The sequence below is a fragment of the Molossus molossus genome, unplaced genomic scaffold (assembly GCF_014108415.1).
Source record: "Molossus molossus isolate mMolMol1 unplaced genomic scaffold, mMolMol1.p scaffold_m16_p_1, whole genome shotgun sequence".
Taxonomy (NCBI): Eukaryota; Metazoa; Chordata; class Mammalia; order Chiroptera; family Molossidae; genus Molossus; species Molossus molossus.
In genome coordinates, this window is record NW_023425344.1 from 189,263,488 (window position 1) to 189,289,549 (window position 26,062).

The following is a 26,062-nucleotide window of genomic DNA, read 5'->3' on the forward strand; positions in this document are numbered from 1 at the left end:
GTGGGAAGAGATGAAGACAAGGGAATAGATGAGGACCAAGGGAAGAGATGAGGACCAAGGGAAGAGATGAGGACAAGAGAAGAGATGAAGACAAGGGAAGAGATGAAGACAAGGGAAGAGATGAAGACAAGAGAAGAGATGAAGACAAGGGAAGAGATGAAGACAAGGGAAGAGATGAGGACAAGAGAAGAGATGAAGACAAGGGAAGAGATGAGGACAAGGGAAGAGATGAAGACAAGGGAAGAGATGAGGACAAGAGAAGAGATGAAGATAAGGGAAGAGATGAGGACAAGGGAAGAGATGAGGACAAGAGAAGAGATGAAGACAAGGGAAGAGATGAAGACAAGGGAAGAAATGAAGACAAGAGAAGAGATGAGGACAAGGGAAGAGATGAAGACAAGGGAAGAGATGAGGACAAGGGAAGGGATGAGGACAAGGGAAGAGATGAAGACAAGGGAAGAGATGAGGACAAGGGAAGAGATGAGGACAAGGGAAGAGATGAGGACAAGGGAAGAGATGAAGACAAGGGAAGAGATGAAGACAAGGGAAGAGATGAGGACCAAGGGAAGAGATGAAGACAAGGGAAGAGATGAGGACAAGGGAAGAGATGAGGACAAGGGAAGAGATGAAGACAAGGGAAGAGATGAAGACAAGGGAAGAGATGAGGACAAGAGAAGAGATGAAGACAAGGGAAGAGATGAAGACAAGGGAAGAGATGAGGACAAGGGAAGAGATGAGGACCAAGGGAAGAGATGAGGACAAGGGAAGAGATGAGGACCAAGGGAAGAGATGAGGACCAAGGGAAGAGATGAGGACAAGGGAAGAGACGAGGACAAGGGAAGAGACGAGGACCAAGGGAAGAGATGAGGACCAAGGGAAGAGATGAAGACAAGGGAAGAGATGAAGACAAGGGAATAGATGAAGACAAGGGAAGAGATGAGGACCAAGGGAAGAGATGAAGACAAGGGAAGAGATGAGGACCAAGGGAAGAGATGAAGACAAGGGAAGAGATGAGGACCAAGGGAAGAGATGAGGACCAAGGGAGGAGATGAAGACAAGGGAAGAGATGAGGACAAGGGAAGAGATGAGGACCAAGGGAAGAGATAAGGACCAAGGGAAGAGATGAAGACAAGGGAAGAGATGACAACCAAGAGAAGAGTGGAGAAAGGAAATGGATCCTCTCTGAGCCCCTGTGTTGACCCTTACATGCACGATTCTGTCTAATACTCAGGGTCCATCTAATCAAAAGATCCTGTGGGCATGTTATACCCACTTTTACAAATGGGTAAAACTAGGCTCTGGGATGTTAAGTAAGTTGCCCCAGAACACACAGTTGCTACCCAGCAGAGCCAGGATTTAATTCTAGGTGGACTAGGCTCAGCCTTCACTGACTGTGCATCTCCTGTGGAGGCAGCAGGCTGATGGGAGGATCTCTTTCAGGGAAAACTCCCTGAGCAAAAAATCACGTAAGGAATGGTGCCAGATGCCTAGTAGATTTTTATTGTAGGCTCCTCCTTTCTTGCATTCAAGGGGGTATGTGAAGGGACACATTTCACAGTTTGACTCCTTGAAAGTGGAGGGTTTGATGTGAGCTCCAGGAGAGTGGGGAAAACACATTTAATTGAGCTGTATAGCAGGAAGAAAGACCAGGATTTCTGGAAAGTTTTGTAGTGGGTTCTTTGAGCAGGACAAGTTAATATTTGGTAGCTTCTGTGTGTGTGACAGCTGCCGTGTTGGAATCATACAGTGCTGGTGTTCCTAGTCTTGGGAGAAGTGGCTGCTGGGCTTCAGGCTTAGGGTGGGGCTGTCTGTACAATAGACCTGAGTGTAGGGGAGGGTGGGGTTAATTTCCAGGGGCTTTCCCTCAGAGGCACAGGGAAATTCCCACCATGCAGGGAACGGAAGACCTGACCTAACAGGGCTGAAGACTCCACAGGGCAGGTGCAGAGTGTGGTGTGAGGGGTCTTGGGTATAGAGTAGGAAAAAAAAACCTTCTAGTTTCATCAGTGCTACTTGAACTTGAAACCACAAACCATGAGCTTGCAGATCTTGTTGCAGTACAGATTCAGACTCAGCAAGTATGGGTGGGGCCCAAGGGTCTCCGTCCTAGTGAGGTTCCAGGTGCTGCTGCTGCCCTGTGAACCACACAACCGCAGACTTCGCTCACTTTGGACCACCTACCTCAGTCAGCATCAGTGTGACTGAAAGCTGGTTAGAAATGCAGACTCTCAGGCCTCACTCAGACCTATTGGAGCAGGTTCTGCAGTGCCACAGAAGCCCAGGTGACTCAGGTGTGCATCCAGGTGTAGGAAACACTGCTCTGGAGAATGAGTCCTGCCAGTCATATCCTGGGGTGGGGAGAGTGTTGTGGGTTGAATTATGGCCCCCCAAAGATATGCCCACATCTAAATCCCTGGAACCTGTCAATGTGACCTTATTTGGAAAAAGGATTTTTGCAGATGTAATTAAGGATCTTGAGATGAGATCATCCTGGATTACCTGGATGGGCCCCAATCAAATGATAAATGTTCTTGTGAAAGAGAGGCAGAGGCAAATTTGAGACAGGAAGACGCAGCAAGATCACAGAGGCAGAGATTAGAGTGACGTGGCCACAAGCCAAGGCGACAAGAAGAAGGTGGAGAGGAAAGATTTTTCTCTAGTGGCTCCAAGAGAGAGCAGCCCTGCTGTTGCCTTGATTTCAGACCCTGGTCTTCAGAACCCTGAGAGAATACGTTTCTCATACTTGAAGTCTCCCAGTTTATTATGGCAGTTTGAAGAAACCGACTCAGGGAGGAAGGGCCGCACCTCATCTAGGTAAGAGCCTGTGGTGGTTACAGGGGGGCGGGCGCGTCAGCTTCACCAGCTCAGAATAAAAGGGCCCATGAAACTGCTGAACCAGTGACCTCTGCTCTGAGCATTTCGGGCATGTGACTGGGGAAGGAAAATAAGGAAGGAGACAACAGAGGTCTAGGGAGACTCTGGGAAATATGGAAAATATGGGAGGTAGGTCTGCAGAGAAAAAAGAAAGAGAAGGACAGAAAGCACACACATACCAGATTTGCTGGAGAGGACTCAGGCCTGGGGCCAGGAGCCTGGGCAGGGGTTCCCTGAGCAGAGGATCTGAGCCAAACTGAGAGACGCTGCATGGAAGGGGCTGCCAAGAAGACTTGTGTGGATGGAACCACAAAAGATCTAAGAGAACCAGGAATACAGGCTACTGAAAGAGACCAGAATGAGACCAAAGGAAAACCAGGAATGATTGCATTGAAATAGGATAAAATGTACTGTTTTGATTTATTTGGAAATGAATTAGACTTGCAAATATGCGTAGTGTTACCTCTCGTGGTAACTGGTGGACATCAAATATCATCATTAAACATAAAAATACCATGCATCTGTGATCCTTATGAATATCACTGGTTATTAAGCTAAGAGAGGTTGAAAGATGACCTCTTTGATGTTGTGTTCTACAGGGCCAACTTTTTGGCTTCCATTAGAAAATGTTCAAATCCTTACCACTTGATTGTGGAGGGGTGTCAACCCATAGACTTGTGGAATTAGGTTGCAGATGGAGTCCTAAGGTACATCTAGTCCAACCCCCTAATGAGGACAAAACCCCTCCCCAGTAACAATGACTGAGAGCTATCAGCTCCCTCTGCCTGATTATTTTTCTTTGTTTTAAATGCATAGCCAATTTATTCATTGTCTTAGGCTGGTTCAGTAGCATTTAGTAGACTACAAAGACCACATTGGAGAATGTGTAAACATGACACCAATTATTCTTATGAATTTAATAAAACTTGCTTCTCTTATTTGTTCGAAGATTCTTCCATCATTCATCGACCAAAAATTTATTGAGTTCATGTTGTGTGTCAGACAGTGAGATAAAGAAAATATGAATGACTAGAGAGCAATTGACTTTGGCTCCTTAATATAGCCAAATCAATATAACTTGTTTGACCCATCCTGGGCTGGTGATTAGAGAGACAGGCCAAAGTTCCAAGTCTTGTTTTTAGATCTATACCCATGGGGAAGTGGCCAGCCAGGGCTAAGATAGGAGCAAAAATTCACCGGATTTCTCAATACTCGATTTTCTACCCCCACCCCCAATTTTAATACCTATACCAATTAAAATATACAATAATTTATCATTACACTATATTTGATTTTACACAGGACCGAATCCCACTTTTAGTTAGTATAGCACACCAGAAAAAGATCATAGACTTTGGGATAAGACAGGGGGCTCCAATTTCTAGCTGAGTGGGGCAAGTTATTCTTTAAGAATCAGTCTTATCACCTGCAAAATGGGGAATGAGCTCTACCTTGCATGATTGTTTTGAGGTTTATATGTGATACCCTGGCCCATGGTAAGTACTAGGTGAATGAGCAGCTATCCACTGTGGCACCTTAGTGACTTATAACAATTCCTCTTTGCACTTGCCTCAAGGACCACACACAGAGATGTGTCTGCCCCTCCTGCATTAGCATGGGTGGGGATTTCTGCTTAAGTGAGAGTTCATTTCTCTTTTTTGGGTTGTTTTTTGAGGAGTAAAAGCAGCTAGCTGCATTTTGGGAAGGTGGTGAGCATGCCAGAGGGAAAGTGTTGGTGGCCAGGGAAAGTGTTCACTTCAGCAGGGAATGGAGATACTATGAAGCTCTTAGTGATCCAGCTGGTTTGAGTATGAAACCAAGGCCACTCAGAAAAAAGGATTAGTTGCTTCAGCAAATCAATTGGCTTGCTCACAAGTTCAAAGTGGGCATAAAGTAACTGTCTGTGAGTGAAACGTGTTCCATAAAGTTACTCATGTGTGTCCCTGCAGCAGTAAGTTAGGGCTATATGCAACCATGTGTGTGTGTGTGTGTGTGTGTGTGTGTGGTGGGGGAGGGGAGCTCACAGCCTGACAGTTGATGCATACTAGATGTCCAGGTCATCCACTCAGTGACCAAACTGCATGTTTGACCTGAAAGTGAGATTGTCTTATACACTTAATTGGTTATTAAGGCTTAGATACAAAGGGAAAAGGGGTGGTGTGTTTATGAAGCAAAATAATAACAGAACTAAAGCACTGGCGACGAGTGTAGAGTGCCGCTGGTGTCGTCTATATTTATGGGTGGGTCTACTGAGGTCCAGGTTGGTGAGAGGACACAGTGCATTTTTGTATCAGCGTTGTCTATGTACAAGTATATCAGCCTCCACTTTACTTTGACCATATAGACATAGGCCTTGGCTACATAGATACACATAAAATACAGCAGCTGTTCCAAGGGAATTGGATGGGTCAAGTACACTGATCCAGTCTGTTTTTCTCTACTATGCACCTCCAGCCAGAGCAACGTGAACAGTGTGTTATAGTCATTGAGTGGATTAACTTGGATACATTAAATCTAGAACCCTGGCCTTGCTTTCAGGGCTCTGAATTATTTAGACGATTATCTAGACCTGATTACAGAAATATCCAGGCACACCCTCATATGGGGTCATACAGATGATTCAAATAATTTTCAGTTCAAACATTTCCTTCTTTACTGATGCCCATCTCTGAATTCTTAGAACACCTGCCTCTTTCACTTGGTTTCTAGGGTCAGTTGAGGGTGTCTATGAGCAAGAGTGTCTGTTCAGTACTGACCTTCAGAGGAGATTCGGGACGGACGACAGCAGATAGGAGAGACCCTCCTTTCAGTGAGCTCGCGCTTTGTTTTACACTCAGCTGGTGCCCTGTTGCCACAGGGAGGATGAAGAATATTCAGATGTTGCGGTGGCGGTTGACTCAATGGGGAACATTTACAACGTTTTCATTTTGTAAATGAGTTTAATTTTTCAGCTTTTAAATGACATTTAGTTGACAAAAAATCATACTATAACACAAGTGGTATTTTAAAAATTAACTAGTCTATTTGATTTCCTCTACTGAGCTAATTACAAGATGTACATTTTATCCATGGCTACGTATGATTCAATAAACTAGACAGTTAAATCTCTACGGCAACTATGAAGTCTGAGGTAGGATAAATAATGATTGCAGGGGTTCTACACTGATCACATTCTCTACTAATCTGTTGCCCTTGGCTTTCGGGTCATAGAAAGAGAGGGGAGAAATGTTGAGGAAGAAAGATAATGCGATGGGAGTCACACTCCATAGAAGTTTAAACCCACTGGGCTATAGAATTCGATATGGATTTAGAGGACTTCTCCTCCCCCAAGTCATTGGAGCTTCTGTAAGAGTTACTGGATGCCATTGTTTAAAGTTATCTCTTGGTTAGCCATACTAATGGAACTAAGCAACACTGCATACATGAAAACACATTTGAATTTGAAATGCATTGTGTGGCTTTCTATTCCTAAAGCAGATAGATATATGGTCCTAATTATAGTTGACTTGAGAAATGACTAATTTACCTTGTATTACTCGAATCTACATCCATTATAGCAGAGGTAAGTGGCTGAGGCATGACTTGAGAGACTGAGAAGGATCGTCTCCTATTTAACTTTTGCTACAGACAAGTCACATGTGGATAAACAAGAATTGATTGAATTCATAGGAAAAGACAAATACTGAATTGTATTTCTCCAAAGACTATGAATGCTTCAGTGCTCAACCCCACTGAGAACCAAATCAAACACTTTTATTCACACTAGCAGGTGTGTTTGGCTCCAGGCACCCAGACAGTGGCCTTGTCTTTCTCATCCACTTGAGAGCTTCTGCCCCAGACATCCAGCTGCTCAGGGCAGGGCAGGGGCGATCCCAGGGGCAGCCGGATATAAGTTCTGCTGATGGTCTGTCTTTTCCAACATGTTTTGTGGAATTGGGCCTTTAATACTGCAGCTTCTTCATTGACCATTTTCCCTGCAAGCTCTTGGCCCCTGTGTTTTCTCTTGCTCTGGTTCTCTGGTTTTGACGAGATCAGGTGACCAATGTCTCCTGGTTTGCTGACAGCTCAGAGGAGGTATGCCTATAAAATGCCACGGACCACCGAATGTGCACTACGTGGATGATACTACCTGGCAAAGATGAATGGCTTTCTCGCGAACTACTGGTGAGAAGTGCTCTGGAGCAGGTACTGACCAATCTTCTTCAGCATTTGAGGCACTTGTCTGAATTTCTTGGGATAAAAATCATATCCAGGAAGTTGCTAGATTCATCTGGGTGCACGGCCAAGTCACTTTTTACCTGCATCTCGTCGACACACACGCAACCTTGCGGTGTCTGCACGTGGAATCGTCTCAGAAGTGTGACTAAGATGACTTTCATCATCACCATGGCGATGTATTTTCCTGCACAGCTGCGGGGCCCAAAACCAAATGGCTGAAAATACCTGTAAGGAACCTATGAAAACGATCAGACAATGAGCTGAAGTTTTAAAGGCTAAAATCATGCCGTCTCTGTTTGATTTACCCTAAAAATACGGGTCAGTCAGAATGCTCTGTTTTGGGGTCTCAGCCATACTGCTCCTTCACTGAGATGAATGACCGTCCGTAACTCAGATATGCCCCTTTCTCTATCCAGTTAGATTCACCCCCTGGGCCACACACCCAACCTTGGACAGTACCCAGCTTTGCTTTCCGTATAAATGTGCTGGGTAAAGCAATGCAGATGGTGTTATTACAGCCACTGTTATCAACTAGCTTTCTAGGATGGCCACAGCTTTACTACTGTTCTGCAAATCACCAAAGCAAAGAGTGTTGTGAAATGTCATATAACTTGATGACAACAGAAAATTTAGGGAAAGATAGATTCCTGACCTAGTAGTGCCAAGCATCTAAATATTTTTAGTTATACAAAAAATTAATGGGTACCATATCTGTTGTCCACATCTGGGCTTACATAGTGCCTGTCACATAGTAGATTCCAAGTAAGTTTTGTTTTTTCTTAATGCTCCCCTGAGGACATTTAAAAAAATTGATTTTAGAGAGAGAGGAAGGGAGAAGGGGAGAGAGAAAGAGAGAGTGAGAAAAACATTGATTTGAGAGAGAAAATTCTATTGCTGCCTGCTGCATGTGTCCCAACTGGAGATCGAACCTGCAACCTGGGTACGTGCCCTTGACCAGAAATCAAACCCATGACCCTTTGGTGCATGGGATGATGGTCTAACCAACTGGGCCACACCAGCCAGGGCCCAATAAGATTTTGCTGACTAATTGTCAACATGGCATGGGTTGCTCATACAGAAACAGAAAAAATTAAGAGCACTGGAGCCCAGCCAGTGTGGCTCAGTGGATTGAGCGTTGTTCCATGGACTGAGAGGTCCTGGTTCGATTTCCGGTCAGGGCACATGCCTGGGTTGCAGGTTCAATCCCTAGTAGGGGGCATGCAGGAGGCAACCGATTGATGTTTCAATCTCTCTCCCTTCCTCTCTCTCTAAAAAATCAATAAAAACATTAAAAAAAATTAGAGAACTGGATTATCATTTTCCACACCATATGCAAATGGAAATAGAAGACACTAAGGGAACTAAGGGATAATACAGGTTAAAACATCACTGTCCTGCTCTGGCCAGTGTGGCTCAGCAGCAAGAGCGATAGCCCACAGACTGAAGGGTCACAGATTTGATTCCCAGTCAAGGGCACATACCTGGTTTGCAGGTTCAATCCCCAGCGGGAGGCAACTGATCGATGTGTCTCTCTCACTTCAATGCTTCTCTCTCTCTCTCTCTCTTTCTCTGCCTCCCCATCCCTTCTTCCCTCCCTTCCACTCTATCTAAAAATCAATGGAAAAATGTCCTCAGTGAGGATTAACAAAAAACAAAAAACCAAACAACAAAACAACATCATTGCCTAAAATTTGACGTAAGGGAAGCAGAATCTTCAGGATACTTCAGTGACAGAAAAAGCAAAAGCTGAAGTTCGTCTCATCACTGAGTCCTGTTTGGAATGGGAATTAGTTCTTGTGGGACCGTCTGGAGAATCAAAGACAGGCTACAAAATCCAAATCTTTTGATCTCATTTGATTTCCACCTAAAGCAGAAGTGGGCTTTCCTTTGCTTAGATACTCAGTAGTTACGTGATGACAGAGTGGTAACTTTAAATGGAAAAGTAGGTCGGTTGGGTTAAACAAAATTTGCCTCATTTTAGTTAAATTCAGGTCCTGACTCTTCCACAGTTGGACCTATTATGTGGTCACCGTGTAGATGCACCATGTAGCTGGAGACCCAACACCCTTGGCTTGAGGACAAATGTAGCCATGGTCCAAACTAGGGAAAATGTGTTTCTGGTGAGGCTACAGAAGGGGACAAGTAAACAGAATGAAATGTACGTGGTGCAAACACAGAACCAGAGAGGACTTGACAGCTGACATTGTAGAGGGTGGCACACTTGGTTTTAAGGAGTGGCACTTACATTCTTTGCAAAGTTTTCAAGATTAAATTCATTAGGCTTGGGGAAAAACTCAAGTCTGTGCATTCTTCCAATATTCAGGATGATGTTAGTCCCCTTTTTCACTGGGTAGCCATCAATGATGTCATCCTGTAAGGCTTTGCGCATGACCAAGTCCACCACAGGCTGGTACCGCATGCTCTCGTAAATAAAGTTTTCCACCACTTTTAATTTTTGAATGTCATCAATCCTTATGTCTCTTTCACCTGTGGGAGCAGATGAACAGGACAAAGAGGTCATGTTAGTGATGGGCATGAAAACTTCTACAGTTTCTACTGAACAGCTTTGCCCTTGGTTGGAAAAAAAATTTGTATTCATAATTCTAGTGCAAACTAGCAACCTGGGCCACCTGTGTTATGTTTGGCCTGCAGTGTGTTTTATAAAAATTCAGACTGGAAGCCAATGATCTTAAAAGCTAGGGGATTTCATAGAAAAGCCTGGATTTTTATAAAAATAATAAAAAACCTGGTAGCACTGGGCTCACAGGCCCGCGGGCACCAGGGGCTGACGCTGAGGGCTGATGAGCCTGTGGAGCGGCCGCTGCTCTGCAGCCTCATGCAGACCTACCAGTCTGCTTCGGACATCTATCTGCCTGTCCTCTGAGGCATCTGCATTTCATTCCCTGCTCTACATTCAAGGGGACAGTCACTCCTCTAGTCAAAGTGAGACAGTGACTGGTCAGTTTTCATGACATTTTCTCCTCTGGTTACCTGTCATCTGCCCTCAGCAAGTCACTGGTGCCCCTCCTCGCCGTCATCAAGAACAACCTGTTGTAGAGGGGCAAGAACCCCCCTCCCACCACAACAAAATGGGTGCCTCAGATGTGCTGGGGATTGAAGGTGAGCTGGGGGTTGAAGGACACCCCCTCTGTCTCAGACTGGCCTGACACTAGTCAGAGAAGCTTGATGACTCCAATATTGGCAAAGCTTCAGGGCATCCTCAAGTGGGCTAGCACTTTTTGCAGAATCGAACATAGACCAGGGTCCCGAGGCAGCCCTGGCTACTGTACAGCTGTGCCATTCAGGAAAGGTCTCGTTGGGTCAGGGAACTCTCCCAGCCCCGCCCCTCGCATGCTCCTCTTTGTACACTCAGGGTCGAATGAAGTGTGTTTCTCCGGGCTGAGGAGGCAGAAGGGAAGATGCCGGAGAAGGCTAGCAAAGGTGTTCCCCGGGAAGGGATTACCACGACGTTTATCCAGAGGCCGCACGGACACTCGTGCACGTGGTTCTGCGGCTTCTGCATCCTTGAGAGGTCTGAAGTGTTGGGGACATCATGGGCACGAACACTTTTCACTCCTCGAGGAACTTGTATTAAAGGCTGTGTTCTCAGGAGTAATCCCCCCCTTGTTCCCTGGACACCATCGTTCTGTGGTCCCCTCTCTTCACTCCACGGAGCTGACTTGTTGAGTTCTCCTTCTCCCTCCTGTCCGTGAGCCCCATGAGTACAGGGATGACACTGGCTTGTTCACCGCTATGCCCCTGCACCTGGCACAAGACCTGGACCATGACAGGGACACTCGAGGGAACATTCTGGAATTTGGAGCCTGGGTGCTATTTTGGCTCCTTGCTGTCTAATTTGCCAGGCAATTTCCTGCCTACAGCCCTGCACCTGCAGACCCTTCTCCTCCTCCCCTCACATAGTTAACTCTTCTATGAGATCCCCTTACTGTCAACTATTTCAAGCAGCATTGAAATGGTTTTAAAAAGATAGCATTTTTCCACAATCAAATAACTGGTTTCACGGGATTGTGCAAGGTCAAGAGAGAAAAGTCTACATCATTATCGATATCTTGTCACATATGTCAGAAGTGTGTTCCTACAAAGATGACCCATGTGAAGGACATCCCAAATAAGGAATTTTGTTTTCTCTCAGAAAGCAAGTCTGACTTCGATCTGACAGCATTTCTGTGGAAGGAAGGACGGTGATGTCAGGAGCCGTGGGCAGAACAGTGCTTAGGCGGAGGCCGTGGAGGGAAGAGGTGGTGGTGGGAACTGCTTGAGCGGGGCCCAGGGGGGCCCTGCAGAGGCGGAGGAGAGGCTCAGGGGAAGGCGAGGTCAGCATCACTGGATCGGGGTGGGGGGGAGGAAAGCTGATCACTCCCCCATCTTTGCTGTCAGCCTCTCCTCCTCCCTCGGCCTCCAGGTGGAAGTTCGTTACTGATGGACTGCTGGAAACTCAGAAGCCCTGCTGTGCATCGCCACGTCCCTGGCTGAAGCCACAGAAGCCTTTGTCATCGATAAGGTAGGCAAAATATTGTGCGTGATCAATTTTTAAAGAATCCCAAATAAATATGACCATATATACGTGTTTAAGTGCACATAAGTAAAGAATACACGGCAGACTACTAACAGTGGCTCCTCTGGGGGATGGGAGTGAGGCTGGGAGGAGTGGGAGCAGTCCGGCGATGCCGCTGTCCGCTTTAACCATCTCCCTATTCCTTGAGTTTTTTCCAATGAAAAATAAAACACAGAGAGAACTATGTTTAGCCTATCTGGCATAAGGAAAGTGTGACAAGATGACTTGCTTTGTTGTTCTTTGGTGGTGTATAATAGAGATTGGGTTTGACCTCAGATTCTCAGGACATAAGAAGCGGATATTCAGAAGAAATTGTTTTCTAAACTCTATTGTTTATTTGATAAACTCTTACCAACAACAGACTGTATTTCCTTCATTATTGCCTCTTCAATGTTGGGGTGCTTTGCAATGAGAAATAGCATGAAGAACACCGAGACGGACATGGTGTCTGGTGCTGCAATCAGCATTTCCAGTATGCACTGGTTCACGTTCTCTCTTGTCAGGTCGCCACGTTTCTGAATAATTGCAAGAGGGGAGAAAAGTTGGAAAAGTGAATCAGAAGTTCACAAAAGGAGGGGAAGTGACCTTCAAGGGTCAGCAACCTCACCAAAATGAAATCATACAAATTACATGTTTCTGTAATTGAGCTGAAAGCTGAACTATTACAACCAATTATCTATGTATTTAGTGTCTATGGACTCTCCCATTTTCACATTTTATATTTTGCAGGTACAGAGTAGCTTCAGTCTTAAAGGTCAGTCTTACCTGAATGTCTAATGAGTTGGACATTATAGAACAGCTGGAGCAAATATTAAAAGCAGAAATATGCAACACGATCACAAGAGGAAATCTCTACACACGTACACACAGCCATGCACGTCGGTTGTGTGGGAATTATGGTTAGGTCAGGTCAATACCTCAGCAAAAATCAACTCAGTGGCGAAATCTATACAGTCTTCCAGTTTGTCTGCTGTGAAAATCCTGTGTCTTTTTTCTTCTATCAGAATTTCTATGGTATCTTTCAAATCCTTGCTGGAAAAAAAAAGTGAAAATATAATGTATCTGTAGTCAGTTAAGACATGTAGAAAAAATGGACTCATTTGCCATTTATTTAAATAAAATAATCTGCTTTAGTTGAAACTATTAGTGCTTATGAATAACTGAGTTTATACTTAATTCTTCACAAATATCCTTAAATGACATATACATTTTACTTCATGTTAAGGAGCCAGAGTTTCCAGGTACGAAGAGCAAATCAAGGCCGTGACCCCTGGTTAAGGGTTAAACTGGCACCCAAAGCTAAATCCAGTCCTGTTTGCTGATGTTTTATTTGGCCAGCACGGTGTATAAATGAAAAAAACAAAACCAAAACCAGTGAATGTCTCTATTGGGGACATGCGCTTTCCAGTTTGCCACGGGTACCTCTGTTTTCTGTTGTCTTGTGTTTACCCAGCCCACTTTTATTTGCCTGGTCCTCGAGATTATGGAGTTGAGATTTCTGTTCTATACAGTAAACTCCAGTGACTGTTTATTAATCTTGATATTTGTTCCCATGCCTTGCAGTGTTTGCCACATAATAAATACTAAGTAAATATTTGTTGAATAAACGAATGGCTGCATACATATGTATAGGCATCTTGACAGTGTGGTGGAGGGAAGAGCTCCTTGGACAAAGGCCAGGTTCTAGTTCAGGTTGTTCTCTTTCTGTTTTTAATCCTCACCCGAGGATATTTTTCTATTTATCATCAGATAGAGTGGGAGGGAGGGAGAGAGAAACGTCAATGTGACAGAGCCACATTGGCTCGTTGCCTCCTGCACGACCTGACCAGGGCTGGGGATGAACCGCAACCGAGGTTCATGCCCTTGACCGGAATCGAATTCAAGACTCATTGGCCTGCAGGCTGACGCTCTCTGGTGAGCCAAAACAGCCAGGGCCAGGTTGTTCTCTTTCTACAAAACCCACTGTAAGTCTCCGAGCCTCACATCTCTTTTAAACTAAAGGCCTCTTTGGCTCAGCGGTTAGAGCATCGGCCTGTGGTCCAGAGAGACCTGGGTTTGGTTCCTGCTAAGGGCGCGTACCTTGGTTGCAGTTTGTCCCCGGCCCTGATTGGTCAGGCAGGTGGCAGCCACTAGATGTGTCCCTTTCATGTCGATGTTTCTCTCTCTCTCTCCCTCCCTCACACTCTATATGAAGATAAATAGAAAAATATCCTCCAGTGAAGATTTAAAAAAATATTGAATAAATAAGGATGGGAGTAGATGTTCCAGAATCCTTTCCATAAATATATTTTAAAAAATATTAGCATGATAGAAAAAGGCAAATACTGTATGATCTCACTTATGTGTGGAATCTTTAAAAAACAAACAAAAAATTGAGCTCACAGATACAAAGAACAGACTGGTGGTTGCCAGAGGTGAGGGGTGGGGAGTAGGCAAATGGGTGAAGGGGATCAAAAGGTACAAACTTCAAGTTATAAAATAAATAAGTCCTGGAGATGTAATGCACAGCATGGTGACTATAAATAACAAATAATAGTGCATTGCATATTTGAAAGTTGTCAAGAGGGTAGATTCTAAAAGTTCTCATCACAAGAAAATGTTTAACTATGTATGGTAACTGATGTTAACTATATTTATTGTGGTGATCATTGTGCAATATATACAAATATTGAATCCCTATGTTGTACACCTAAAACTAATGTCAGTAATAGCTCAATAAAAATATTGACATAATTGCAAGGGCATGGAGGGAAGGAGACTAAAGAATTTCTCTAGGTCTTTACTGCTCTACGACATAGGAAATAAAAACTAGTGCACTAACCATTGGCGAATGTTATATAGAGAGAATGTTGCTAAGCTATTTCTACAGAAACTTAAGAAAAACTGTTATACAGGCTCATGCAATGAGTTTCTATGGGCCTCTTGGCCAAGACCAAAGCTAAACTAATGACCAGGAACTACCACCAAATCTGACCTCAGTGAAGTGATGAAACTCATTGCATGAGCCTGTATAACAGTGAGCTCTGGTAGAAATGAAATGGAATGTATAAAGAATGAAGTCTCCAGTCATCCCCCTAACACTCATTAACCATACGACGATATATAAAGCAACATCAAGTGGGTTTCCTCCCTGGAGACTACTACTATTGAATTTAAAAATACACAAAGAGGATAAATAGGGTCCTCCATCAAGTTTGAGAACTTTTAGAGATGGGGAATTTAAGATGAACAGAGGGAAGGGGAAAACCAACGTATTTAGTGCCTACTATGGCCCAGGCTCTGTGTCAGCTGCCCTCCACATAGGATCTCATTCACCTATATCCCCACTCTGGCAGGCAGTTCTGTTTTACTTTAAATAACTTCCCAAGGCCGTTTACTTACTAAGTGGTAGAGATAGGCTACAAACCACATCTGCCTGCCTCTGGATCCCACGGGCTTTCCACTGGTGATTAGAGGAGGCATGTTTAATGGCTGGCTACTTAGAAAAAACCCACTGATTAACTATGGCCATTGGGCATTCGTCCAGTTTTCTGCTAGACTAGTCTAAGACCAAAGCAAAACCACTTAATGATGGTTTCAGGATCCCTCAAAGACACAAGATATATAACTAAAAACACAAACAAAAAAAACCCACACATATTTTATTGAAGTTCATTATGTTCATATGAAAAAATTCTCTTGAGACCACTTGTCAATTCCTAATAGGTTGAATTAAGTTAAATTTATCCAGGAGCAACGTAACTATGAAAAGATTTCATGTTTCCATTTTTCCAGCCATGCAAAGAGAATTTTGACAGATAATAATGACAGGTTCAGCCACCCCTTCTGTTCAGCTCAAAAACACTGCAATGTTTTAGTTTCAGACGCGGAATTCTCACACCACCCACTTGGCCCCCCTGCTGAGAGGCTGCCCTGGCCAAAGGCCCCTTTACTCTTAGGTCTCCCCGTATTCAGCCAGGTTGAGGTAGAAAGGGTTACATCAGCGACTTAATCAACGTCTCCCTTGTGGGCTCTGGTGAGTAGAAAACGTGCTGAAGAGGCCAACAATCGCAAAGACACAATGAAAAACCAATCCACGCTCATAGACAAATTTTCGAAACTTGTGTTACTTACACAGACTTTTCGTACTTTTTGTATAGCCAAGAAATCTTAAAGAAGATGTCTGGTTTGAGAAGGAGAGCTTGCCATGCCTCAAAGTAACCCCGGATTTTAATGACGATGGCATTTTCTGGATAAACAAACAAAAAAGAGCAGAGCAATTGAGCAAACAGGGAAGCCCAAGAGGAGGACTCTGAGCAGAGAATCCCCGCAGACTCTCCTCCAAGCCTGCAGTTCTACGCCAGGCAAGGTCCCTTCATCAGTGGGGTCTGAGCCATGTCATTGCCACTGGACGAATCAATACTCATTTATTCTGCTTGGCATCTCCGTTGGCCACGTTGACCAAAGATTTATTTGCCAGTTTTCAACATTGTGTAAGAGACACAGCCTAAAAATCTCACATGCCCCTCTTAGGCTGGGCCTCCACATCTCTCCTGTTTTTCTGGACCTCGGGGGATTGAAGGGACACTAATAATTATGGCTGGTGTGGCCTTAATTCTGGCTTGTGGGGCGGCCACAGGCCATGGCGCTCTCCTGTTGGGCAGCCAACAGCCACCAGCCACATTTAAACGTCCTTTGGTGTTCAGGGAGCAGAGCCATGAGATGCATCATCTACTTGGATTATGTACCTAATTCATAGCTTTTAATTGTATTCTCAGCTCCTAGTGCTTTCTTCATATTTTTTCCATAGCACTCCTCACATAGCTTCCATACTCATTCATATTTGGTTCAGAATATAGAATTCATCTTAGAATCTTCAGAGTGAATGGGGGCTCCCATCCAGTGGCCTGGATTTCTATGAGTTTGTGGGGAGTAGAGAGCAGGGCAGACAGGCAAGGAGAGCTGGAGGAGAGAGAGGGAGGGCTTCGGGCTTGTCTGTCTGTCCGAATGCGGTTGATCAGTCAGCAGGGGTTGGAGCTCAGCTGGTGCGGGCAAGTGTTACATTCTGCCTTGTTCTTATGCCTGCACTGTTTTCCCTCCGATCTGTGTGTGGCTGTGGCCTCACTTCGTGGAGGTTGACACACACTTGTCCTTCTGCAGGGGCCCTTCCTGACCACCCTCTCCATGAGAACATGTCCACTCCACGGACCGCCCCTTCACTTACTGTCTTCTCGCCCTGCTTGGTTTTCCTTCAAAGCACTTACTATTGCTTAATATAGTATAGGCTAAATAACATTACTTGTTATATATTACAAGTAAATATATATTGATATTTATTTGTTGACGGTCCATGTATCCACTGAAATGTAGGGTCCCTGAAGGTAAGGACTCTGTCTTGTTCACTGCTCTATCCTCAGAACAGATAGCAGTGCCTGGCGCGAAAACAGGAAATCAGTAAATATCTGTTGAATAAATGTAGGAACCAATGAACACTGTTAGAATTTAATTCAGGAAGAATTACATGAAGCTGGACGACAGCAGAATGGAATTAATCCCAATGACTAATGTTTGCTTTTAGGTGGCGGTACAGTTGCATGTATGTGTTTTAATGCTTGTTTCTATGTATAGTGAAGAAAGTAGCTTCTTGAGTGAGACTTCTTGACAAACTGTATGTAAAGCAACTTTTTATACTGCTTGGTCTGTAGTAGATGCTGAATTAATGGTAGCTGTTGTAATTGTTTGCCAGCAGCCAGCAAACACCACCATCATCATACAGAAAGTCCAAGTTTTGCCCTGGCCGGTTTGGCTCAGTGGTTAGAGCGTCGGCCCGCGGATCTGAGAGTCCTGGGTTTGGTTCCCGCTAAGGGCACGTACCTCAGTTGCAGTTTGTCCCTGGCCCTGGTTGGGGTCATGTGGGTGGTGACCACTTGATGTGTCTGTCTCACATCGATGTTTCTCTCTCTCTCTTCCTCCCTCTCTCCCTCCTGCTCTATCTGAAGATAAACGCAAAAAAAAAAAATGTCCTCAGGTGAAAATAAAAATAAAAGTCCAAGTTTTCATACTTAGAAGTTTGAGGGAGGGACGTGTATGCATATTTATATATGTGTGTATGTATATATGTATGTATATATATGTCTGTGTATATATGTATGTATATATCATGTCCCAAAAGGAGTTGAAAATGGTTAAATAGATCACTTTGTTTGGTGGGAGGATACATTAATGACCAAGTAAACTGATCACATTTGTTGAGTTTTGACTGTGGGTAGAATTCCATTTCTGAGAGCTATGATGAGAGATACAAAAAAAAATAGCCCCAACTTTATAGTAATTTATATCTTATAAGTGAACAAGGCAGACACACTAGGAAAAAAATCGTAGGAAGTCTCAGAGATGCCGAGAGAAGAACAGTGTAGAAAACAGCATATTTTTACTTGAGCCTGCTACCCGTCTCACCCCCCTGTTCAATAAAGGGCAGAAGGTCAAGTCACGAGAGTGAAGATTTCGTACCGTCCAAGGGGATCCCCAGGAAGAGCGCGTTGGAGGTGTCCAGCATGATGCGCCGCATGAGGGTCAGCACGTCGACAGTGCCCGACTCGCGCCTGACTTCCTCCAACCTGTCCAGGTGCCTTATGATGGATTCCGTACAGATTGTCACCATGCGCACGAGGCCCGGGCCGGACAGAGCTGAAGGGAGGGCACCAGAGGGTGAGCCAATGTGAACCCCACGCACCGCACACTCAGGCGCTTTGGCTTCTTACATTCAGAGCTTAATCACCCAAAACTTTTTATTCAATGACCAGGTGGGAATGTTCATATTCGTTTTATACTTTAATCTCCAAATTTTCTATAAGAATGTATCACCGTTATTGTTAAAAGTGAATGAATGACTTATTTTAAACAAACTGTTCAAAATTAAACTTTTCACACTATGGCAAATCATTTATGAGATTGCAAGTGAAACATTTGATACTGTGGTCATAAATCACAAATCAGTGTTTTCTTTATATTTTTTTAAGACATCTTTTATTTTATTTAATCCTCACCCCAGGATACTTTTCCAGATAGATAGATAGAATGGGAGGGAGGGGGAGAGAGAGAGAAACATCATGTGAGAGAGACACATAGATTGGTTGCCTCTTGCACGACCCCGACTGGGCCTGGGGATTGAACCCACAACCCAGGCATGTGACCTTGACTGGAAATCAAACCTGGAACTCTTCTGTCCTTGGGCTGATGCTCTAACCATTGAGCAAAACTGGCTAGGGCTAAGGTGCTTCCTTTTACATTTAGTTTATATGTTTAAAATGCTAGTCTAATAAGTTACCAAAAGTGCCTTTCTCTTAACTTTGGTTTCTCTTCAAACTACTTCCAGATTTATTTTACTCAACCAATGTTATGACAGCTAAGTGATTCTTTGCTTAGCAGTCTTCCCCGCGGGACTGGGAATTTTTTAAGGGCGGTGATAATCTCCCACCAGCACTATACGTCAAGTCCATGATACATAGTGGCCTTCAAAATATGTTTGTCAAATAGAGGAATGCGTGAACGGATGAATGAATGAACGAACGAATGAACGAACGAATGAATGAATGGAAACAGAGTGAACTGGCTCTGATCTCACCCTTTGCTCTGCTCCTGACCATCTGAGCAGCTAGTGGCTTCTCATGGTAGGTGATCTAGCTGGAGAGTTTAAGTCTTAAAGTGTCCCCCTCTCTCTGTGTTCCAAATTCCTTTAAGTTTTAGAGTAATCTTTCTCTCTCTCTCTCTCTCTTTTTTTAATGTTTTTTTTTTTTTTTTTTTTTTTTTATTATTCAGACTTGCTGTTAAAGTCAGAATTCTTGAAATGGGATGAAAAATACTGGGGAGCCCTGGCTGGTTAGAATGTCAGCCCGTGGACCCAAGAGTCATATATTCTATTCTGGTCAAGGGCACGTACCTCAGTTGCAATTCGATTCCTGGCCCTGGCTGGGGTTGTGCAGGAGGCAACCAATTGATATGTCTCTCTCACACTGATGTTTCTCTATCTCTGTCTCCCTCCCTCCCTATCTGAAAATCAATGGAAAAATATTCTCAGGTGAGGAGAGAGAGAGAGAGAGAGAGAGAGAGAGAGAGAGAGAGAGAGAGAAAGGAAGGAAGGAAGGAAGGAAGGAAGGAAGGAAGGAAGGAAGGAAGGAAGGAAGGGAAAGAAAGAAAGAAAGAAAGAAAGAAAGAAAGAAAGAAAGAAAGAAAGAAAGAAAGAGAAAGAAAGAAAGAAATTGGGGAATTTTGTAGGCATAATTCTCTCTTTAAAAAAAAATTAACTGAAGAACCCCCCAGAAGACAGACTTTGCAAATTAAGGAAGAAGGCCTGGTGAGTGGTCCTAGACTCTTAAGATCTCTACTTAAATGTAAAAGGGGAGGTTGGGTTGGTGGCATACTTCCTGACTGTAGGAAGGACTTGGCAGATGTGAGAGGCCAGGATGTTGTTCCCTAGGTGAGTGTCACATCCACAAGTGGGACAGATAATTCCTTAAAGACTCAACACTTGGCATACAAGAGTTGGCTTTGAACATCACTGGTGGTTTTCTCCCAGGCTGGCGTATGATTTGCCTCTATGTCCCAGAGCTTGAAGGCAAATTTCAAACATATAAACAAAATGTATTTGCTTATAGGTAGTGGCACGATGTAGCTATGATTTTTACAATCTGCTTAAAAGTACTGAACTTTATCAAATTTAAAAAAATTGAGCAAGTAATCAGTAATTGAGCAAGTAACCATTAAAACAGACAACTCTCGAAAAAGTTGTAATGGACTTTGGGAAGATGGCAGCAGGCAGGACAGGAGGGAGGGTGAGTGTGTAAGAGAGTGTGAGTGGACGTGAAGGTGGACAACCAAACCCAAGCAGTGCAGAGCCGCAGAGCAGAAAGTTCCTGTGCTATGGATGGGACCAGCCGGCTACCACACTAAGCGGCTCTTCAGGGCGCTTCTCCCTGCGTCATGGGGAGGTCCCACCATTTTGGAAGGTCCCAGGTCTTCCCTGGGAGGAGGCAGTGGGAACGGCTAGGGCCCAGCAACCTGAGCCCACCAGCACACCTGGCACCATCGGACCAGTGGACACTCTGTGTCAACACAGACTGGTGCACATTAGTGGAGCTCTCAAGGTGCCGGTCTTGAAAGCAGAGAACAGCCCGGAGCCCAGCACCATCCCCCATAGTAGCAGCCCAATCAGAGTCCAGATATACCCCCAGCAAGAGAGGCTGAGGAGCAGACATCCATCCCCAGGCAACAGAAGCACAGACCAGCAGCTGAGACTCATCTCCAAAAACTACAGCAAAAGCTGAGCAGGAGTTGAGCCCCATGGGGCAGCAGCACTCCCCAGCCGCCAGCGGCAAGACGTGGGGCTCCACAGAGACCTGTGCAGTCCAGTAGCCCATAAGAGCAGTGGGAAGCCTGAGTCCCAGAGAGACTGGTGCAATCCAACTGCCTGCCTATGGGAACTACAGGGTACAGGGGCACCAGAGAGGCCTGAGTGATCCAGAAGGAACTGTGCAATCCAGTTACCCTTGGGACCTGCTGGGATCTGAAACACCTGAGAGGCCTGTGCAACCGAGCAGGGACTGTGCCATCCAATTACCCACAGGACCTGCAGGGTGCTGAAGCACCAGAGAGGCCTGCGTGACCCAGCAGGGACTGTGTGATCTAGTTACCCATGGGACCTGCATGGTGCAGGGGCACCAGAAAGGCCTGTGCAACCCAGCTGCACACAAGATAGGCTTAGAGGGTGTGAAAACGGAGGCGGAGTGAATAGAAGCTATGCAGACGATCTCCCAGGACCAAATGGGAATTACAACTAAAATAAAGACAAATCCTTGGAAAAAAACAGCAGGACAACACCCTATAACCAGGGACACTGGTAGGATCTACAGAGGCGCCAGAGGGTGGCGGGCTGGGAGTCCAAGGACAGCAGCAGTCTTAGCTGTGAACAGCGCCCTTGGGGAATAAAGACCAAATATGCTCCACGGCGCAGATAGCATGGACATTGCTAAAATAGCCACAGCCACTCACCTGAGGGCTATGGCAGAGGGAGGGCAGACTGGGCTGGAACTCTGTGGAGACACCTGGGATTTGGAGGGCACTCAGAATTTTTGCTGAGTTGCAGCCACAAAGCACAGTGGACAGTGTGCTCCTTCCCAGAGCTGTGGGGGAAAGCAGCAGCCCCCCCCCCCCACTTGGAGATTCAGCCTTTCCCAGGTGAGGCAAAAAAATGAAAATTGAGGCTCATTAACAAACAGCATCTATCCCACCCTCTGAAAATCCTCTTATGCAGAACACCAGGGCTACATTCCAAGGCACTGAGTAACTGAGACTACTAGCCTCCAGGCAAAAAGCTAGAGGATAATTGAACCTTTCCTGGGCTTGCAAATCGACCCAGGAAAGTAAGACTTGACCATGGTGTTTAACATAGGCCCACCCAGGCTCATCCAAACCCAGTAGAGGGAGCCACAGACAGCAGAACACCAACACCCACAGGGAAAATTTGGCAGGTTCCAAAACTCACTGAGATAGCCAAAATGGTGAAACAAAGAAACAAATCCAAATGAAGGAACAAGAGAACTCTATCGAAGAAGAAATAAATGAAATGCAGCTAAGCAAATTATCAGAGGTAGAGTTCAGAGCCATGATCTTGAAGAAACTCAACAGCATGAGTAAGAACATCAGCACCGTGAGTAAAGATATAGAAACATTGAAAACCAACCAAGTGGAAATGAAGAATGACATAGCAGAAATTAAGAACACATTGGAAGGACTAACCAGCAGGGTAGAGGAAGCTGAGGACTGGATCAGTGAATTAGAAGACAGGGTAGAAAAAAAATCAGCCAATCAGAAAACCCAAAGGAAAAAATAATTAAAAAACAGGAAGACGGCATAAGAGAACTGTGGGACAACTGGAAATGTAATAACATTTGCATCATAGGAGTCCCTGAAGAGGAAGAAAATGGGCAAGGGTTAGAGAATATATTTGAAGAAATAGTGACAGAAAACATTTCTAACTTGGTGAAGGAAGAAGGCATTCAAGTTCAAGAAGCACAGAGAGCCCCAAGTAAGAAGGACCCAAACAGGTCCACACCAAGACACATAGTCATTAAAATGTCAAAAATTAAAGACAAAGAGAGAATCCTAAAGGCAAAAAGAGATAAGAAACAGGTTACCTACAAAGGAACCCCCAAGAGTCTCTCAGCTGACTTCTCAACAGAAACACTACAGGCCAGAAGGGAATGGCATGAAGGAACCAAAGTCATGAAAACAAGGATCTGAATCCAAGGCTACTCTATCCAGCAAGGCTATCATTCAAAATAGAAGGTGAAATAAAGAGCTTTCCAGACAAAAAAGGCTAAGGGAATATATTAGCACCAAACCGGCACTACAAGATATGCTAAAAGGACTGCTGTAATTAGTAGAAGAAAGAGGAAAAAAAATAGAACCACACTAAACAAAAATGGCAATAAATAAGCACATATCAATTATCACCTTAAATGTGAATGGTTTGAATGCTTCAATAAAAAGACACAGAGTAGCTGACTGGATAAGAAAGCATGACTCACATATATGTTGTTTACAAGAGACCCACCCCACAACAAAAGACTCACATAGGTTGAAAGTGAAGGGATGGAAAAAAAATCTTTCAAGCAAACGAAAAGGAAAAAAAAAAAAGCTGGGGTAGCAATACTCATATCTGATAAAGTAGATTTCAAAATGAAGGCCATAACTAGAGACAAAGAAGGCCACTACGTAATATTGAAAGGATCTATCCAACAAAAAGATATAACCTTGATAAACATATATGCACCCAATACAGGAGCACCAACATATATTGAAAATCTTCTGGAGGACTTCAAAGGAGAAATCAATAACAATACAATCATAGTAGAGGACTTCAATACCCCACTCACATCACTGGATAGATCATCTAGACAAAAATTAACAAAGAAACACAGACTCCAAATGAAGCACAAGATCAAATGGACTTAATAGAATCTATCTACAGAAAATTATACCCCAAAACTGCAGAATTCACATTTTTCTCAAGTGCACATGGGACATTCTCAAAGAGAGACCACATGTTAGGGCGAAACTAAGTCTCTACAAGTTCAAGAAGATCGAAATCATATCAAGTGTCTTCTCAGATCACAATGGTATGCAACTAGAAATGAATTGAAACAAGAACATGCAAAGACTTTTGAAAACATGGAGGCGAAATAGCATGTTATTGAACAATGAATGGGTTACCATGGAGATCAAGGAAGAAATTAAAAACTTCCTGGAAACCAATGAAAATGAACACAACAACACAAAATCTATGGGAGGCAGCAAAAGCAGTTCTGAGAGGGAAGTTCATAGCACTACAGGCTTGCCTCAAGAAACAAGAAAAATCATTAATAACTTAAAGAACTAGAAAGCAAACAAAAAGAAAACCCCAGAGCAAGTAGAAGGAAGGAAAGAGTAAAGATCAGAGCAGAAATAAATGACATGGAGACCAAAAAAAAAAAAACACAAATCAAAGGATCAGTAAAAAAAAGCTGGTTCTTTGAAAAGATAAACAAGATTGATGGACTCTTAGCTAGACTCACCAAGAAACAGAGAGAGAGAACCCAAATACACACAATCAGAAATGAAAGAGGAGAAATAATAACTGACATCATAAAAATACAAAGGATCATTAACAAATATTATGAACAATTATACAGTGACAAATTTGACAATCTAAGCAAAATGGACAAATTTCTAGAAACACATCGTCTCCCAAAACTGGACCGGGAAGAGATAGAAAACTTGAACAAACCAATAACAATGAAAGAAATTGAAGATGTAATCAAGACTCTCCCAGCAAACAAAAACCCAGGCCCGGACAGCTTCATGGGGGAATTTTACTGAACATTCAAAGAAGAACTAATACCCATTCTCTTCAAACTATTTCAAAAAATTCAAGAAGAAGGAAGACTTCCAAACTCGTTTTATGAGGCCAGCATAATTCTAATTCCAAAACCAGAAAGAGACATTACAAAGAAAAAAAACTACAGACCAATATACCTGATGAACGTAGATGCCAAAATTCTGAACAAAATACTAGCAAATCGAATCCAGCAATACATCAAAAAAAATTATTCACCATGACCAAGTGGGATTCATCCCAGGGATGCAAGGCTGGTACAATATTCACAAATCAATAAATGTGATACACCACATAAACAAAATGAAAGATAAAAATTATATGATCATATCAATAGATGCTGAAAAAGCATTGAACAAAATCCAGCACCCATTTCTGATAAAAATGCTCAGCAATTTGGGAATAGAGGGATCATATCTCAACATAATAAAGGTCATATATGAAAGACCTACGGCCAACATCATACTCAAAGGGCAAAAATTAAAAGCATTTTCCTTAAGAACAGGAACAAGACAAGGATGCCCACTTTTGCCACTCTTATTTAACATAGTACCGGAAGTCTTAGCCATAGCAATCGGACAGGAAGAAAAAATAAAAGGGATCCAAATTGGAAAAGAGGAAGTGAAACTGTCATTATTTGCAGATGACATGATACTATACGTAAACCCTAAAGACTCCCATCAAAAATATACTAGACTTAATAAATGAATTTGGCAAAGTAGCTGGATACAAAATTAATGTCAAGAAATCGATGGCATTCTTATACACCAATGATGAACTCACAGAAAGAGAAACTAAAAAAAAAAATCCCATTTACCATCGCGGCAAAAAAATTAAGATACCTAGGAATGAACTTAACCAAAGAAATAAAGGACCTATTTGCAGAAAACTTCAAGTCACTGAAAAAAGAAATGGAGGAAGATATAAAAAAGTGGAAGCACATACCTTATTCATGGATTAGAAGAATTAACATCATCAAAATGTCCATATTACCCAAAGCAATCTATAGATTCAATGCAATCCCCATCAAAATACCAATGACATACTTCACAGAATTAGAACAAATACTTCAAAAGTTCATATGGAACCAAAACAGACCCCAAATAGCCATACCAATCTTGAAAAAGAAGAACAAAGTGGAAGGGATCACATTACCAGATTTCAGGTTATACTACAAAGCCACTGTAATCAAAACAGCCTGGTACTGGCACAAGAACAGGCATATAGACCAGTGGAACAGAATAGAGAACCCAGAAATAGACCCATGGCAATATGCTCAATTAATGTCTGAGAAAGATGGCAAGAGCATACAGTGGATTAAAGATAGCCTCTTAAATAAATGGCGTTGGGAAAATTAGACAGCTACATGCAAAAATAAATAAATAAATAAAAGTAGACCATCGACTTACACCATATACAAGAATAAACTCAAAATTTATAAAGACTTAAATGTGACTCATGAATCCATAAAAATCCTAGAAGAA

At 43.4% G+C, this 26,062-nt stretch overlaps 1 protein-coding gene across 1 annotated transcript in view; it reads right to left on the reverse strand.

Annotated features, from left to right (window-relative positions):
- Positions 1–7,029: 7,029 nt before the first annotated feature.
- LOC118640532 (aromatase) overlaps positions 7,030–26,062 on the reverse strand; it is a 41,711-nt gene continuing 22,678 nt past the window's right edge. Inside the window, exons 4-9 of the mRNA XM_036277434.1 lie at positions 18,158–18,334; positions 15,782–15,896; positions 12,586–12,700; positions 12,021–12,183; positions 9,338–9,579; positions 7,030–7,328 (exon numbers count right to left, since the gene is read on the reverse strand). Coding sequence (XP_036133327.1) covers positions 7,077–7,328; positions 9,338–9,579; positions 12,021–12,183; positions 12,586–12,700; positions 15,782–15,896; positions 18,158–18,334 — 1,064 coding nt within the window. The 3' untranslated portion in view covers positions 7,030–7,076. The remainder of the gene's footprint in view (positions 7,329–9,337; positions 9,580–12,020; positions 12,184–12,585; positions 12,701–15,781; positions 15,897–18,157; positions 18,335–26,062) is intronic.